Source organism: Microtus pennsylvanicus, chromosome 10 (assembly GCF_037038515.1).
Source record: "Microtus pennsylvanicus isolate mMicPen1 chromosome 10, mMicPen1.hap1, whole genome shotgun sequence".
NCBI lineage: Eukaryota > Metazoa > Chordata > Mammalia > Rodentia > Cricetidae > Microtus > Microtus pennsylvanicus.
The window spans coordinates 26,878,629-26,895,950 of NC_134588.1; the positions used below are offsets into that span (position 1 = coordinate 26,878,629).

The following is a 17,322-nucleotide window of genomic DNA, read 5'->3' on the forward strand; positions in this document are numbered from 1 at the left end:
ACTATAGGAACCCAGGAAAGTCCTCAGAGAGGAGGGGACATTTGACCTGAGAAGGCAAGGTCAAATGGAAGCTCACTGAGACTGAGTAAACCCGTGTACCGACTGCTGCGGGCAAAGGAAACTGCACCCAAGAGCACAGAGGCCTAAGCGAAGTCTGCCTAGGAACGGTTTTAGTGTGCCTCAAGGGCAGAGGGTCAGAGGAAGCCAGGAAGGTAGGCAGGAGCCCAATCCTAAAGTCTGCAGTCTGTCCTCTTGGCAGCAGTTTGGGTCCTATTTGCTCAGAAAGATGGTTGGCAGGTGGAACCGAGGCAGGGATTGTGCAGAGGCCCAGGCAGGAGGGACAGAGCGGTGGCCGTGGCGAAGGAGATGCGGGTAGGAGGAAGAAACATTTTGCCAAGAGCATTACCAGCTCTTCGTGGTTAGCAGCCTGTGGGAGGAAAGGCGGTGTGACTCTCGGGATTTCAGTCGGGCAACAGGTGGCACCGGGGGAGGACCACATTTATATTAAGATAAAGGAACCGAAGCCAGTGTAGTGAAGTGGCAGAGAGGCTGTGTGCTGAGGGAACCAAGGTTTGGTGGCAGGCGCCCAGGTCACAGAGAATGTTGGGGAAAGGTTGCAGGGATCTCTTCACCCTGAGTCCCTGCTGTCACGGAATTGCATGAGGCTTCCGGCTAGGCTGTGTGTCCGGCAGTCGGTGCAGACGACCCACTGTGGATTCTCAGTCAGGCTATGTGTCCAGCAGTCGGTGCAGACGACCCACTGTGGACTCTCGGCAGTCTTGGGGTCCTGCAGTTGGAGCAGACGCCCCACTGCGGACTCTCGGCCAGGCCCGGCAGTCGGAGCAGAGGACCCACTGCAGACTCTTGGTCAGGCTATGTGTCCAGCAGTTGGAGCAGACAACCCACCGCGGACTCTCAGTCAGGCTATGTGCCTGGAAACTGGAGCAGACAACCCACTGCGGACTCTTCACCTCTTCCTTCTAGATGGGCTTGGGCTTCATGCAGTTTGGCTTTGTTGCCATTTACCTCTCTGAATCCTTCATCCGGGGCTTCATGACAGCCGCTGGCCTGCAGATCCTGATCTCCGTGCTCAAGTACATCTTTGGTCTGACCATCCCCTCCTACGCTGGCCCAGGCTCCATCGTTTTTGTGAGTCCAGAAACACCCTTTGGGGAGGGGCAGGATAGGAACTGTTCCCACCCTTAGGAGGTAGTGAACTAATTTGTTCTGATAGCTGGCTGGGCTATTGGGCAGAGGGTTTCCCAATGTGTTCTCTTTGTGGGAAAGAGGTCTAACACAGACCCTCATGCACTCACTCGGGCTCCCTGTGGTCAATCCCAGCAGAACAGGAGACCCCATTCCTCAAAGGCCTGAACTCCTTTATCCGGGAGCCCCTTCTCTTTTAGTTTAAACTCTCAACAAGAGAAAGAAAATATATCATCTTGAAGTCCCCAGCCCCCACATCAGGTGGATCACAAGGCCCTGTAACTGTAGCTCTAGAGGATCTGACCCTCTCTCTCGCCTCCACAGGCACCTGCACACATGTGGCATACACTGACACATGCACACACACACACAAGAATAATATGAGAAAGTGTAACTCCTTCGCCTTCACTCCTGACACCCCGCTTTGGGAGAGGGTAGTTGGAGAGAGGATGGTATCCACACCCAGGGCTGTGTTCTGCCTTTGTGTGTCTCCAGCGGCATGTCTCCCCTGGGCCGGGCACCCAAGGGCAGGGCAGTATGGGAAGAAAGGATGGGAGCCTGTGATGCTCTCTCCCTTAGACCTTCATTGACATTTGCAAAAACCTCCCCCACACCAACATCGCATCGCTCATCTTCGCCCTGGTCAGCGCAGTCTTCCTGGTGCTGGTGAAGGAACTCAATGCTCGGTACATGCACAAGATCCACTTCCCCATCCCTACGGAGATGATCGTGGTGAGGATCCTTCCTGCCTGGAGATGGGGTTCTGAAGGTCAGGATGGGGGCAGTGAGTAGAGGAGTCCCCGTCCATCCCTCTACCCACTCCGCAGGCAGCCAGCGGGACAGGAAGTCACATGTGAATACGTTGCATGGCCCTCCGTGTGAATCCCCAGGCTGCCTCATGCACATACTGCCTTAAGGTGGCAAGACTGTAGGATCTGGGAGTCCCAGAGAAAGGATTTAGAAAAGACCCCCGATTTAGCCCCAACTAAGAGTCCATATCCATTCTCCACTTTGGGGTTTGCAGGTGGTAGTGGCGACAGCTATCTCTGGGAGCTACAAGATGCCAAAAAAATATCACATGCAGATTGTGGGAGAGATCCAACATGGGTGAGTCCAGATCACTCAGAGGCCAACCCCGGCCCGTTCTCCACCAGAGCCGTGGCCCTCATGGAGATGAGAGGCCCAAGTGAAACCGAATTGAAAACTGACTCAGAAAAGCCACATAACCAGCCCTTGGTGGCCACTTCATGGAAAAGGAGTCCCAAATGCTACCCTCCCAGCCCCTAAGTTTCATGCACTGAACGCAGTCAAACCTCTCTCAGGCCCACTCATAGCTGGCTTTCAGCTTTGCTCTTGTGCATAATCTTTTACCCACGCAGAAAGGGAGCCACTAAGGTCCATCAGATTCTTTAAGCATCTGTTCTATGTCAGACACCATACTGGATCCAGGACGGCTGGGACAAGGCTTGCCCTACGGGCTTGAAACAGGGGAGGGGGAACAAGCCCTCACAGCACCGCAGGTCTGTGGGTCTAAAAACTAGTGGACAAAGAATCAGGATCTGGACACCAACAAATGAAGCCCTCCAGTTGACTGACTTGTTGACCTGTACAAGTTAATTCCTCCTTTCAGAGATAGGACCTGCCTTCGGATTAGAGTGTGTGAGATCACGTGGGACAAGCCATCCAAATAAAACCCTGGCATACATGGTGGGGGTTCAGCTCCCCTCCTCTCACACCCCTGGGCCCTGCCTCTCTTTGGGTCCTTTGCAGGTTTCCCACTCCAGTGATCCCAGTGGTTTCGCAGTGGAAGGACATGGTGGGCACAGCCTTCTCCCTGGCAATCGTGGGCTACGTCATCAATCTGGCTATGGGCCGGACCCTCGCCAGCAAGCATGGTTATGACGTAGATTCTAATCAGGTATCTCCAACTGCCCCTGGCAGGGCTCAGGGGTACTGGGCCCACAGAAGCCTACCAGCAACAGCTTAGAGGGGTTGGTGATGTGACTCCGTGGTAGCACACAAGAGGCCCTGGGTTACACCCAGCTCCTCAAATAGGGGAGATAAAGATGTCTTGGGGCTCTGTGCTGAGTTGAGACAGTAAGGTTTGGGAGGGGCTAGACCTAAGGGTTGGTGGACTAGACCTATGGTTTTAGCTTTCTTTTTTCTTTTCTTTCTTTCTGTGAGGAGTCTTGGGGGGAGCGAGTTTACATGTTTGTGTGTGTGCACATGTATATGCAAATTCATATACATGTATGTGTGTGCTACATATGGAGGCCAGAGGTTAACATCTGATGTCTCTCACTGGAACTACAGCTCATTGCCTGGTTATGTTGCCTAGACAGTCAGCTCTGAGGAATCCTCCTGCCTCTGGCTCCTCAGCGCTGGGATTATGTGTTCATATTTTTTACAGGGGTGCTGGGGATCTGAACCCAGGCCCTCACGCCCATGCAGTAGTGTTTACTGGCTGAACCCCGAGGTAGTGTGTGTGGTCAGGTAGCATTAAGGTCTACACCAGGCCTCAGAGTCCCCCTCACACAGATGACCACCCACATCAGAGCCCTACTCCCCACCAACCCTGCCCTCTCTCCACAGGAGATGATTGCCCTGGGCTGTAGCAACTTCTTCGGCTCCTTTTTCAAGATTCATGTCATCTGCTGTGCGCTCTCTGTCACCCTGGCTGTGGACGGGGCTGGAGGAAAATCCCAGGTGAGCCTTGCCTCAGGGGACCAGGGTAGGAGTGGAAACGGAGCAATGCCAGAGAATTCCAGATGCCATAGGCGTGCCATCCTCACCCAGCTAGTTTTCACTCCCTGGGAAACGGTCGAGTCACGAGGCGTCCGTAGCCACTCACTCCCAGCTCTTTCTCTGACTAGGTGGCAAGCTTGTGTGTGTCTCTGGTGGTGATGATCACCATGCTGGTCCTGGGGTCCTATCTGTACCCTCTCCCCAAGGTAAGAGCCCAACCCAGAGCAGGGGATGATGACAGCCTCCAGGAAGAATAACCCCTACAAGTGGAAGGAGCACATGATGGATTGGGAAGTGGAAGGAGAATGTGATGGATTGGGAAGTGGGAGGAGCACATGATGGATTGGGAAGTGGGAGGAGCACGTGATGGATTGGGAAGTGGGAGGAGCACGTGATGGATGGGGAAGTGGGAGGGGCACGTGATGGGTTGGGAAGTGGGAGGGGCATGTGATGGATGGGGAAGTGGGAGGGGCACGTGATGGGTTGGAAAGTGGGAGGAGCACGTGATGGATGGGGAAGTGGGAGGGGCATGTGATAGATGGGGAAGTGGGAGGGGCATGTGATAGATGGGGACGTGGGAGGGGCACGTGATGAATGGGGAAGTGGGAGGGGCACGTGATGGATGGGGAAGTGGGAGGGGCACGTGATGGGTTGGGAAGTGGGAGGAGCACGTGATGGATGGGGAAGTGGGAGGGGCATGTGATAGATGGGGAAGTGGGAGGAGCACTTGATGGGTTGGGAAGTGGGAGGAGCACATGATGGGTTGGGAAGTGGAAGGGGCACGTGATGGATGGGGAAGTAGGAGGAGCACGTGATGGATGGGGAAGTGGGAGGGGCACGTGATGGATGGGGAAGTGGGAGGAGCAAGTGATGGATGGGGAAGTGGGAGGGGCACGTGATGGATGGGGAAGTGGGAGGAGCACGTGATGGATGGAGAAGTGGAAGGAGCACGTGATGGATGGGGAAGTGGGAGGAGCACGTGATGGATGGGGAAGTGGGAGGAGCACATGATGGATTGGGAAATGGGAGGAGCACGTGATGTATTGCACACTACCACTGTCACCCTTGCTGTTAGTTGCCCTATGAAGTAAACAACAGAGCGTTTTTCCTTCCTTGTACTGGTGGGGGAGACTGAGGTTGACAGCCTGACTTGTCTGGTGAGGCAGCTCACCATGTAGGATTGGTTTCTGGGATCTGGATCCCTAGGCTGGAGGATAAAGGGCAAGGTGTCTGGGAGTGCAGTGTACCCGCACCCGCACCGCCTCTTACGAGGATGTAAGGTGTGAGCTGCTCAGGGATGCAGGAGAGGGAAATACAAAGGCAGCCCCAGAATAAGCGGTGTGGCTTAACAGGCTTCACTTCGCAATCCTAGGACTGAGGGGGCGCTTAGGAAAGGAGCCCCGGAACTCTAGCTTTGTCTTGTGGGGCTCCAGGGTCAGCTTTGTGTGGAAAGGACAAGATGAAGGGGACGCCTTAAATGACACAATGTTCTCCTCCTCTTCTTCTGCTTCTCCAGGCTGTGCTAGGAGCCCTGATAGCTGTCAACCTCAAGAACTCCCTCAAGCAACTCAGCGACCCCTACTACCTGTGGAAGAAGAGCAAGCTGGACTGTGTAAGTGTGGGGTGGTCTCCGGTTACCCACAGATGCCCCTGCTCTCCTCTCAGCCCGCAGCTCTGGCCTGATGCAGATGCTCTGGTGTTCCCTAGTCCCCAGGGGCTGAGAAGCAGGCTTTGGAGAGAGCCTAACTCGGCCACTCCCTGGCTCTGTCGCCAATAGCAAATTCCTTTACCTCTCCAAGCCTCAGCTTCCGTGCCTGTGAAGTGGGCACATTCGACTTCGGGATGGCTTTTGAAGAAGATGAGATTAGGGAACTGTGTGCGGTCTGAGTTGCCTGTGTGATCATCGAAATGTAGTAGCTACTCTTTTTATAATTTACTACCCACATCTCCTTGTTCAGTAAGAAAACTTAGAACATAAAGCCAGAAGTTCAGGATCCTGAGAAAGTTTATAGTCTTCTCCTGGGTTCTACTTCCTCATCTGTCTGTGGGATGGAGCTGTGTACTGCGGCATGCGCTGGCCCTGAAGACGAGATAAATCCCCATGGGAAAGTGCCATGCTACACAGGCCTCCTGCGGCTTCGGCTTCATGCTTCAGCTGTACCAATGAGGGCTCCAGTGTGTTGACAGGGCTCCTCAGGTCCACGTGAGCCCACCCACAGGTGCCCAGAGATGAGACTGACTAAACACTGCGGAGGACCACAAAAATCAGAGGCAATGCAGGAAGCAAGAGTCTGGCTGGAAACTCCCTGTTGGGCTCCAGGCTTCTGGACTGTCCTGCCACTCACAGGCTTTCCCACACCACGTATGGAAGGAAATCTTTTATGTCAGGAACTGTGTGGTCCTCTGAGGACTCCCAGTGAGCGGTGGAGACAGGAAGAAATGAAATGCTCTCCCCCAGCACATGATCTGATTTTACCACATGGTGCCCACCTCCCAGCTATGGCCGCAGTCCCTCTTAGCCAGATGGGGCCCTGTGACTTGATCTTCACTCTGTGTCTCTATAGAAATCCCAACAGAGGCTGATTCCTCCAGACCCATTTAGAGGCTCCTGAGGACCCTTGGGGGACAACCAGCACCCCTGGCCCAAATTTTCTCTGTTCAGGGGTTGAGTCCCCATCCAAGCACACACAATCCACTGCTAGACAGGAAGAGGGCTCCATTCACTCGGGAGCACCCTGCAAGGCTAGGACCCATGACTCTCTGACCTTTCAGTCTTCTTGCAGAACGGACCTCATCACCCCCCTCCCCGCATAAACTAAGAAACTGGCTCACCCAGCCACACAGTCCAGAACCCAGCTTTGAACCTGGGCATGCTCTTCTTTCTCGGCTCACACCGTCTCTCAGTACATGCTTCCATCATCTCTTAAAATAGAAGGCTAGAATTCTATTTTTAAAACTAGGCTGAGGACTGGGGTGGGGGTGGAGCTCGATGGTAGAGAGCTTGTCTGGAACGTGAAACCCTGCATTCAATCCCCAGATCTGGGGGGGGGGGGGGGATTCAAGAGCTGCACTCAATGTAAGAGAAATGGGCAAGGAAACCAAAGTCCCGGCATGTGACTCCCTGCAAACATGAAGTAAGAAGGGAAGGAGAGATCTGAGTTAGGCAGGCCGACTAGGGTCTTGGCTAATCCCAGGAGACTTCCTGCAATGGGCGGTTTTACTCCCCCCAGAATGCCTTTTGACATCTCTCTCTTCACAGTGCGTCTGGGTGGTCAGCTTCCTCTCCTCCTTCTTCCTGAGTCTCCCCTATGGTGTAGCAGTGGGTGTGGCTTTCTCCATCCTGGTTGTGATCTTCCAGACCCAATTGTAAGTGACAACCTCATCCCTCCCTGGCCCAGCATGGGTTTACTGGACCAGTCTGCAAAGATCTCCCATAGTGCACTGTAGCTTCTGCCTTCTGGACCCAGAGAAGGGACATGCTGCCAGACCACAGCAGTACTTAACCTAGCCAGGACAGTGGGCATAGACTAAGCTATCTGACTTTGGCACCCTAAAACCCCAGAGCAAACCAACATGGGTTCAGAGGGCTGGGGATGAGGAGGAGCACACAAGAAGCTCTGTGAGAACCTCAACTCAAATGGGACCCTCCTCCGGAGAACACTAGTTCAGAGCACGGACTCTGTGCCCTTCCTCCAAAGGATGCCATTAGCGCAGGCTGAGGGTGCCTCAGAGCAGATCAGGGTGTGGCAAGGACAATGCTGGGTGTAAGAGAAATCAGGAAATCCCGGCCTTGTCACCTCTGTACCCTTCTCCCTCCTCTCCCCCAACCCCCAGTCTGGGGGCTACACCAGCACATGCCTGGTTATAGACCAGTCACAAACCACCAGGCCCACGACCCCAGGGCAGAAAGACTAACCAACAAGCCTGCATAAGAACAGGAGTCCTGGCTGGTTTTTCTCATCCCCCACCCCAGCATCACTCCAAGCTACTAGCATCCTTACTCTCCATCCTCCTTTTCTTCATCTAGTCGAAATGGTTCCACACTAGCCCAGATCATGGACACGGACATCTATGTGAACCCCAAGACCTACAACAGGGTACGTGATCCAAGCTTAGGACCTCCCTGCTCCACCCTGTCCCCTCTCCAAGACCTATCTGCGACCTGAGCTCAGTCTCCCTGTCACAGGTCCAGGAAATTGAGGGGGTTAAGATTGTCACTTACTGCTCCCCTCTCTACTTTGCCAACTCAGAGATCTTCAGGCAAAAAGTCATTGCCAAGGTAAGGCTCCATCCTTGCTGACCAGAGGGCTGAAGAGAGAGTAGCCAGAAGATGGAAGCAGGAAGGGGCTAGGCTCCCAGGGCAGGCCACGCCACAAAGGTAGAGGTCAAGGTTGCTATTGGCCCTCTTCCCACAGACAGGTATGGACCCCCAGAAGATATTACTCGCCAAGCAGAAATATCTCCGGAAGCAGGAGAAGAGGACGGCGAAGCCCACACAACAGAGGAAATCCCTCTTCATGAAAACCAAGGTGAACTGAGGCTGGAACCACCTCCATGCCCATTCTGGCCTTGCCCCTGGCTCCCAGCCTGCAACAGCACATTGAGAGACAGGCAGGAAGTCTCCGAGAGCGCTGCTGGACACTCTCCTAGGGAAAGGCTGCCAGCTCCCAGAGGACCCACTGGCCCCCATCTCCAGTGGGAATTTCCTAGGTGCTCAGGCTGTGTGAGGGCGAGAGGGTGGGAGAAGCAGGCTTAGGCAAACGCACAGGGAGTTCTACTGTCCCTAGAGGGCCTTCCTCTCAAGCCGAGCAGGGGAGGCTTCAGAGAACTGCAGGGTCCTCCCCTCCCCCCGTCGTCCCGTCGTCCCGTCCCCCCCCCCACCTTCACGCCACTTGGGTTGGGAGAGAGAAGCTAGCAGGCCTCCTATGGGAAGGGGCTTTAGGGGAAGCCTGAATACACTACCAAGCTGAAATATGATCTGCCTCTGCTTAGGGTTCATTGTCACAGTCCCTGACTGTCCCCTTCCCACCCGCAGACGGTCTCTCTGCAGGAACTCCAACAAGACTTCGAAAGCGCTCCCTCAACTGACCCCAACAACAACCAAGCTCCTGCAGGTGACGCCAACATATCCTACATCACCTTCAGCCCAGAATCCTCCACGGCTGCCTCGTGTGAGCCGCCCACCTCCGCTCAGTCTCCCAGGGAGCCTAGTGATGCTCTAGCTAGTGTCCCGCCCTTTGTCACCTTCCACACCCTCATTCTCGACATGAGCGGAGTCAGCTTTGTGGACTTAATGGGCATCAAAGCCCTAGCCAAGGTGAGGCACCATGGGGCAGGAAGGAGGGCGTGCACCCTACCCCCATTCACGTCCCTCGTTTGAACTAGCTGAGGGAGCGTCCAGACCCTAAGGACCCCTTGCCCCAGATGTGAGCAGGCTGGACACATTGTTCAGGACAGTGAGGTGCTGGAGCAAGCTCCCTGAGCCTCAGCCCACCAAGGCCATTCTGGGTTCTTTCTCAAGCCATCAGTCTCCAGAACCCACTTTGGGCCCTCTGAGTGAGTCCAGCTTGGCCCCTGGCTCTGCTGCCCCTTCCTACACTCACCAGAGAAGAAGATGCAACACTGCTTTGTCTCAGACTTAAGCCAAACAGAAGGACCCATCTGATCACTTTTCGGTGACCCTGTAACAGTCAGTTTGACGGCATTTCTCAAAAGGACTCAGACAGAGGCAACCTAGGAGATCAGGGAGCAGAGACTATGTCAGGCCATTCTCGGGTGTTGAGCTCAGCTGGCTTCTCTAGGCTGGACCTGGATTCCCAGACTTCACTGACCTGCCTAACTGAGCCTTGGTCCCAAGCATTGCAAAAAGGCCATGTGACTTTAAGTGCCCGCCACACTGGCAAAGCCCCATTTCCGCCCCACTTTTCAGAGAGGCCTTGGGCCAGCACTCCAGGGGGTGCTCTCTGCCACTCATGCCTGTGGCTGCCAGAGCCCTCGGGGTTGCTTGTTTGTTTTCCCTCGCCTCTGAAGTGTGTGTGTCGTGAGTCACTTTTAAGATCCACTCAGAGCATTCCTTTCCTTTCTTTCCTCCCCGTTTCCTTCCGCTCCCCTCTTCTCCTCAACCCCTCTAGCTAAGCTCCACCTATGAGAAGATTGGAGTCCAGATCTTTCTGGTGAACATCCATGGTAAGAAGAGTGGGGGTTGGGTGGGCTGGAGAGGGGATGCAGTGGGGACCGGTTGGTGAGCATCCTGGGGTGGGGGATGCTCACGTGGCTGAGAGCAGACAGGATTCTAATCTGCTCACCACTAATTTGTGTGCGCCCTGACTCTAGTTAGCCGAGTCTCTGGACTGCCTGGGGTTCGTCTCCAGCTGTGTAAATTGGAGGGTTGGCTGGTTGAACCTGAAATCCTTTCCATGGAAAGCCCAGAGACCCCAATTCCCAGGGACTTATCTCCAAAGGGAGCTTTAAGCAGCCCCAAGGACTCAGAGCAAAAGACACTCGCTGAATTCGCTATGCCAAGCACAGACTGCACACAAGGGCACAAAAGAAACACCAAGGGGGTGCACACATATCCAGACCCACCCAGCAGGACTCTTCCAGAGCCCCGTGATGAGCATGCTCATTCCTCTTACCCTCGGTGAACACTCCCAGAAAACCACCTCCAGAATGTGCTGTATTATTAACCTTTCCTTGACAAGCAACAACTTCTCAAATCCGAAAGCTTCCTTCAAGCGCTAGGTTGAGGGCTCAGCATTTTCAAGATCATACTGCCCTCTGCTGTCCAGAACCGATATTGCAGGGTCAGTTGTCATCTTCGCCAGCACCTCCCTCCAGCTAACCTCACCTGCCTCCTTCCAGCCCAGGTGTACAATGACATCAGCCATGGAGGTGTCTTTGAAGATGGGTGTGTCCAGCGCAATCATGTTTTCCCCAGCGTTCATGATGCAGTCCTCTTTGCCCAGGCAAACACTAGAGAAGACCCAGCACGCAGCTTCCAAGGGGTAAGGTCTCCACACCTGAAGAACCCTAGGCTCCAGCTCCCACAAACAGGAGGACCAATGAATGTTAGGAAGAACGAGAGATGGCTTGAGTTCCATCACCAATTCTGCCACCTCACGCTCTTGAACCTTAGTTTCCCTATCTGTAGAATGGGCACCATCAACCATTGCCCTTGACTGTTTTGTAGTAGTGGTGGGTGCCCCAGCTTGGAGACTTCAGGCTGAGATGGATGGAGGGGCTGCAGCTGAGTTTTGTCTCTGCATCTTGACGTTTAATTTACTAGCTCAGTGGATGGTGTGAGAAAAAGATATAAACAACTGTCTAAAACGTCAGAAGCCAGACCCAGCCTCCCCTCACTTGCAGGTCCTGGGAGACTAGCAGAACGCTCTGACTCATGAGCCTTGCCCACACGGACTCTCGGACAATCCTTGTTCTTTGTCATTACACCAATAATACCCAGTTATGTAGGTCCTGGGGATTAAACTTGGGTTCTTTAGCTTGGTGACACATGCCTCTACCCACTGAGCCATCTCTTCCAGCCTAGTTTTAATATTTATAAATAATTTAAATTACACAAACAATGCATGCACACTCCTTAGTGGTGCAGCGAGAAAGCCAGGAAAAGGAGTCTGATGATCCTGCCTTTGCAGAATTCCGGGGAAAGGAAAGGAATTCCAAGTTCAGGCAGCCTGTGCCTCCCCGCCTGTAACACCCACAAGAGACGCCAGGCCCTATGGGCATCTGCCTGTTGCTATGCTGTCTCATGAGGCCGGCAGAGGAGGACCAGGGAAAGGGGTGAGGGAAACAGTCTCCCCACCACCGTGCACCCACCTCTGACACCCGGACTCACCCTGCACCCACTTCCTTCCCCTCAGGCTCCAGGAGACACTGAGTTCTTCCTGTATGATTCTGAAGAGGACGGTCCCAGCTATTGGGACTTAGAGCAGGTGAGTAGAGGGGCAAAAGGTGGGGGAGGAGAGGGAAGAGGACCCGTTTCTACAGAAGGTGCTTGTTGGCTATCTCTCCCAGTTCAGAGCAGTAACCTTGAGGGTGGCAAGGTTTCACCTTTCTTTTAATAATAGATCTTGATTCTTCTCGGCATCAGCACCCCACCTTCCCCCACACACACACATGCACACACACACACACACACACACACAGAGCCCGTGGAATGAAAGAGCCTCTGGACCAAGTCCTAGAGAATTGCTACCTATTCTTAACTCTCCAGTGTGCCAACCCTGTGATCGTGGCTAAGCCGTGTGACATCACTGGGTCTGTCGATATTATCGGTAAAGTAAGAGACATTTAGTTAATCTGTCCCCCTGCCGCCAGGACTGGCAGAAGAGGCCACTCATCTTTAATCAACTCATGAGGTGTTTGTGGAACACCTACCGCCTGCCTGACACTGTTGCAGGTGGGCAAACAGCCGTGAACAAAGGCCCCTGTTCTTTGGAAGCTGCATTCTGGGAGAACTGATGTTTGGGGGCATAAATGAATTATTACAGCAACTGGTTAAACATTTAGAACTGACAGCTATGCAATACAAGCTGTTACTGCCTTCTTGGGGCCTGTGAAATTTATCGCCATTCCAGTCCCTTGAGTTAAAAGAAAGCAAGTGACTAAGTTTAGAGAAATCTGGATCTGGGTCTGTTAAAAATAGCATCTGTCTTCCCATTCTTTTCTGGTTTGAGTACCATGATCCTCCGAGTGTGTCACTCAGAGTGTTGATGACAAGTGAGAGATAGCTGAGCTACCAGGCTGATTTCTGAGCTCCATTGGAATCTCCAGCACAAATAATACAGCTTCTGTAATCTTCACCTTGGTGTTGCCTCACAAAAAAAAAAAAAATGGAGGCGACACTCAGAAAGGAAAGTGTAAAAAAGAAAAACCACGTAGCACAGGCCAATGGGACACAATTCACAATTAGATGCTACTAACACTGTCTCCATTGCTCAGTACCAGTTCACACCTATACTAGCCTGCCCCTCCTCTGCTCCATCACCCAGTACCAGTTCACACCTATACTAGCCTGCCCCTCCTCTGCTCCATCACCCAGTACCAGTTCACACCTATACTAGCCTGCCCTCCTCTGCTCCATCACCCGGTACCAGTTCACACCTATGCTAGCCTGCCCCTCCTCTGCTCCATCACGCGTTACCAGTTCACACCTATGCTAGCCTGCCCCTCCTCTGCTCCATCACGCGTTACCAGTTCACACCTATGCTAGCCTGCCCCTCCTCTGCTCCATCACGCGTTACCAGTTCACACCTATGCTAGCCTGCCCCTCCTCTGCTCCATCACGCGTTACCAGTTCACACCTATGCTAGCCTGCCCCTCCTCTGCTCCATCACCCGGTACCAGTTCACACCTATGTTAGCCTGCCCCTCCTCTGCTCCATCACCCGGTACCAGTTCACACCTATGTTAGCCTGCCCCTCCTCTGCTTAGCTGCATACACCGTCTGGCTCGCTATGCTTTATTCTGGCCTGCGGTACATAATCCCCCCTCAGTTGAAGCCTCTCTGACTCCAGCAGGTCTATCACTCCCTCACTCTCACCCTTCTTCCCTGTGGTCTCTGCAGGAGATGTTTGGGAGCATGTTTCACACAGAGACCCTGACTGCACTGTGAGGGCCCGTTTGGTTCCCATACTGCCTCCTGAGCACGTAGCACCTGGGATTTCCACGGACAATAAGCCCAGGACCACAGGGAGGGGCAGAAAGAAGAGTATGTCCATCGGCCAAAGCTCTCGATCCTCTCTCAACTCCAGTCCTCTCTCCTGACTTTTCCTCCCTCCCCATCTCCCTGGGAGAGAGCCGTCTCAGCCTCTGCAGCCAGAAGAGCCCATCCTGACAAGAACTGGCAGAGACGAGAGTCTGATGAACCCACCCATCACCTCCCCTTCTCATTCAAGCCCAGCCCGGCAGTAAGCTTATTCTGCCCATCTACCCGTGCCCTGCCATGGCAGCTGGTGGACAACTTGCCTTCCGGTCTTAAGAGCGAGCCAAGCAGAGAAAGATAGGGGCAGCTGTGCTGAGCTGGAGCACAGTCCAAACGGGGCTGTGGCCTGGGTGGTTTGGCCTTGGAGGGTTTCAGGCTGTCATGGGGCTCAGGGATGCACTGGGTTAGAATGTGGAAGCTTGTCCTTCCAATTGCCTTATAGTTGTCAGCTTTGTGCTTCAAAGACACGGTACTGTCCCCAATCCAGGCGTCTCTGTCTCTGTGCCCACTTCTCTCATTGTCCTAAGACTGCTGAGGCCTTCATTGCTGTCCAGCACTTCAGCCCCAGTGTGGGCAGTGGGCAGGACCTGCAAGACTGTCAGCACTACCTCTCCGGGGACAACCCACCGAGGGGCAGACTTGGCCTCTTGGATCATACCCGCCTGGATGCTGCTCCATTCTGGGGAACAGGTGACCAGCAGAATCCTCCAGCGATATGGCAACAGCCGTTCTGCACAAAATCTTTCAGAATCCCTCTTTGTACTAGAGACACGGAGAGGGGAACAGGCTGCTACTGCAGACTCAGGACAAACTAGTGGTCCCTGGACCTGACAGTCCACCTGACCTCGGAGCCCGCGTTGCCCCTCCTTGGGAAATCTGCCATGGTGGCCATGTTCATTTGGAAAGAGCCAGGCGTTTGAACTCTTCCTCATCAGCTTGTAGCCCGGAGTGATGCGGGGAGGTCCCAACATGGATAAGGGAGTCCTAAGGTACTAGCTGCAGCACCCAACTGGGTGCAGAAGTGAAGGACCAGTTCAGATTGGATCTCCCTCTACAGGGAGCTCTTAACTATCTCAGGACCTTTTTAACCCCAGGAAAGAAATTAAATTCTCAGGAAAACAAGGAGGTAACTAGAGACATCCCACCAGTGACTTGAAAAGAAATAGGTTCTCGTTCTCTCTCTCTCTCTCTCTCTCTCTCTCTCTCTCTCTCTCTCTCACACACACACACACACACACACACACACACACACACACACACACACACACACGGTCTTGTAAAACTACCATTTTTACAAGTACACCGAAAATCTGGCCTCTCCTCATTGTTCTCCAAGTTCCTTCAGTAGTGACCCCTGTGCCAACAGGCTGGGTTCAGGCTGGGCCGGCCCAACCTGGGAAAGCATCCCACTTACTAACTTGAGCCTGACCTTTGTTATGTGCCCATGTGTTAAGTAAGCTAGTGAGCAAGCGAGTCTCCTCCGTAGTTAAAGCACAGGGCCCTGGCGAACAGCCAGCACATTCTTGGCCGCAGCTGTTGCTTCTCAGTGGATCCATTATGCCATCTGGCTGCCAATGGAGCCCAGAACTTGGAAGGCTGAAAGACAACGTTATCTGGGATTCACTGTACCCAGCACTCGAAGTGCCAAATTCCAGGAGGAAGAGAACCCCAGCCAATGACAGTTTACCCTCCCCTACTCCGCCTCCTCCAAAGTCCAAGAAGTATTGGAAGGTCACAGAGCCGCAGGACATTTTATAAGTCCCCTTTGGACCAAGTGTCTTGATCCCATTAACCTGCAGGTCAGGCCTGGGACTGAGAGGGATTACTGATTCACGATGGCCTGGGGTTGGGGCTTGTTTGGGAGGGGAGCAAGGATCTGCCACATGCTACATTCTCTCACAGACCACAAGGCGAAGGTGTCATTAGAAACACAGGGGGCAGGGGGACCAAAAAGGTGCTGAAGAGAACTCCACAGCTACCGCTCTTGGGGAAGGTTGTGAGCGTCACACAGACTGCGGCTTTGGACACGACTGAGGCAGGAAGGGAGGGGGCGAGGGAACAGAAGAACCCAGATTTCCAACAGCTGTGGATGTTCTTACAGACACTGACCTGTGACATAGGCTCCTGGGAGGGCTGCAAACCTTACCTCTTGAGATATTTGTATAACTTATTTAAATGCCAGTCTCCTTTGTGTGTTTTGGTAATAAACTGGTCTTGAAACGTGGCTGTGCGTACGTAGTGACATGGGTTTTAAAGGGTGGTGAAAAGAGCCCTCCAAACGGCCGATTTTGCTCCGTACCACTCTTGAGAAGAGGTTGAAGGATTCTGAGGTGTCTCCTAGACAGCCTCCAGGCCTGCTTGCCCACTCCTCGCCATGAATGCATTCACACGAGCCAGTCAGAAAGCAGACTGGAGGGAGGAGACAGAGCAGAGGGGCCTCTTACTCGGGCGGGCGTCAGCCCTGCCAACCAGCTCTGTGCTTCTGAAACCACAAAAGGAGGCTGAGCAGTTTAGTGTAATCCACACACCTGTAATCCCAGTATTTGGGAGGAAGAGGCAAGGGGAGCGAGAGTTCTAGGCCATCCTTGGCTACACAATGAACTTGAGGCCAGCCTTGGCTACATGACACACACACAGCCAAACTCTCCTCATACCTTCTGCCGACCCTCCCTTCATCAACGCTTCTCCATTGTGAATGACTACCAGAGATCAGCACCACCACCACCTAGCAAAGCCTCATGAGGGACACGATCTAATCCTGATTTCCCTCCCAAATGTGAAATACAACACAGATAACAGGGCTTGGGTCTAACAAGCTAGACCAGTTCCCAACTTTGTTTTCTAACAGTGGGAGAAAGGAGATAAGAGGAACAGAAGGACAGAGTGGAGAGGAGATAGTGGGAAAAGACAAAGGGACCAGAGAGATGGCAAAGCAAAGAGAGCACAGACACACGATGCATGCGCAGAGTAGAGAGACGAGGGAAGAGCTGGAGAGAGCAAATGTAAGGAGACAGGTGAGGGAGGGCTCCTGTTGTGGAAGCAGGAGGCGGGTGCGTTCTTAACTGATGTCTATAAACTTTACCCTGCCACTCCGGACTGTGGGAATTCAGCGAATTACCAATCAGCATCCTCCCTGCTTGAGTTTTAGATTTTCTTCTAGCCTCAATCTGAGCCTAATTCTTCCACGAAGAAGAAAACCCAAGTACATTTCTTTCTCCTAATTTCCCACCATTCTGCCAGAGGCCGAAGGTGGTGCACAGGCTGTTTCTGTGATCCAGGAAACAGTCGGGAGTGAGACAGCAATGGAGAGAAATACAACTTAAGAAGGAAGAGTCACTGGGGCAGCTGGGGACCGCCGCCTTCCCCACCACTTTCCAGAGGTTCTGGAGCTACCGCTACAATCTGTCAGGCAGATGGTGTGGCTCCCACAGGAAATGCCCCTCATAGGCTCATATTTGAACATGTGGTCTCCAGATAGTGGGGTGTTTATGAAGCCTTTAGGAGGTAGAGTCTCGATAGAAGATGCACATCCCTGGGGGTGACTTTGGGAGGTATAGCGTCACCCCACCTCCTGCTTTCTCGGTTTTCTGTGTGGGGTTGAAACTGCCACCAGCAAGCTTCCTGTTCCTACTGTTGGGCCATGCCTTTCCC

The 17,322-nt window shown here is 53.4% G+C and overlaps 1 protein-coding gene and 1 long non-coding RNA gene across 2 annotated transcripts; one reads left to right on the plus strand and one right to left on the minus strand.

The window, feature by feature from the left end:
* Positions 1 to 561: 561 nt before the first annotated feature.
* On the minus strand, positions 562 to 1,011 carry LOC142858531 (uncharacterized). The gene is made up of 3 exons (XR_012912035.1): positions 914 to 1,011; positions 769 to 863; positions 562 to 718 (listed from the first exon to the last, which is right to left on the minus strand). It is a non-coding gene; the product is annotated as an uncharacterized LOC142858531 (long non-coding RNA).
* On the plus strand, positions 703 to 15,886 carry Slc26a9 (solute carrier family 26 member 9). Its single transcript, XM_075987862.1, has 16 exons — positions 703 to 1,149; positions 1,786 to 1,938; positions 2,231 to 2,313; positions 2,977 to 3,124; positions 3,799 to 3,912; positions 4,080 to 4,157; positions 5,468 to 5,563; positions 7,211 to 7,317; positions 7,979 to 8,048; positions 8,138 to 8,230; positions 8,367 to 8,480; positions 8,987 to 9,268; positions 10,083 to 10,137; positions 10,813 to 10,955; positions 11,829 to 11,900; positions 13,534 to 15,886. The coding sequence occupies exons 1-16, from the start codon at positions 985 to 987 to the stop codon at positions 13,579 to 13,581; spliced, it is 1,821 nt and encodes a 606-aa protein (XP_075843977.1). The 5' UTR covers positions 703 to 984; the 3' UTR covers positions 13,582 to 15,886.
* The last annotated feature ends 1,436 nt before the right edge of the window (positions 15,887 to 17,322 follow it).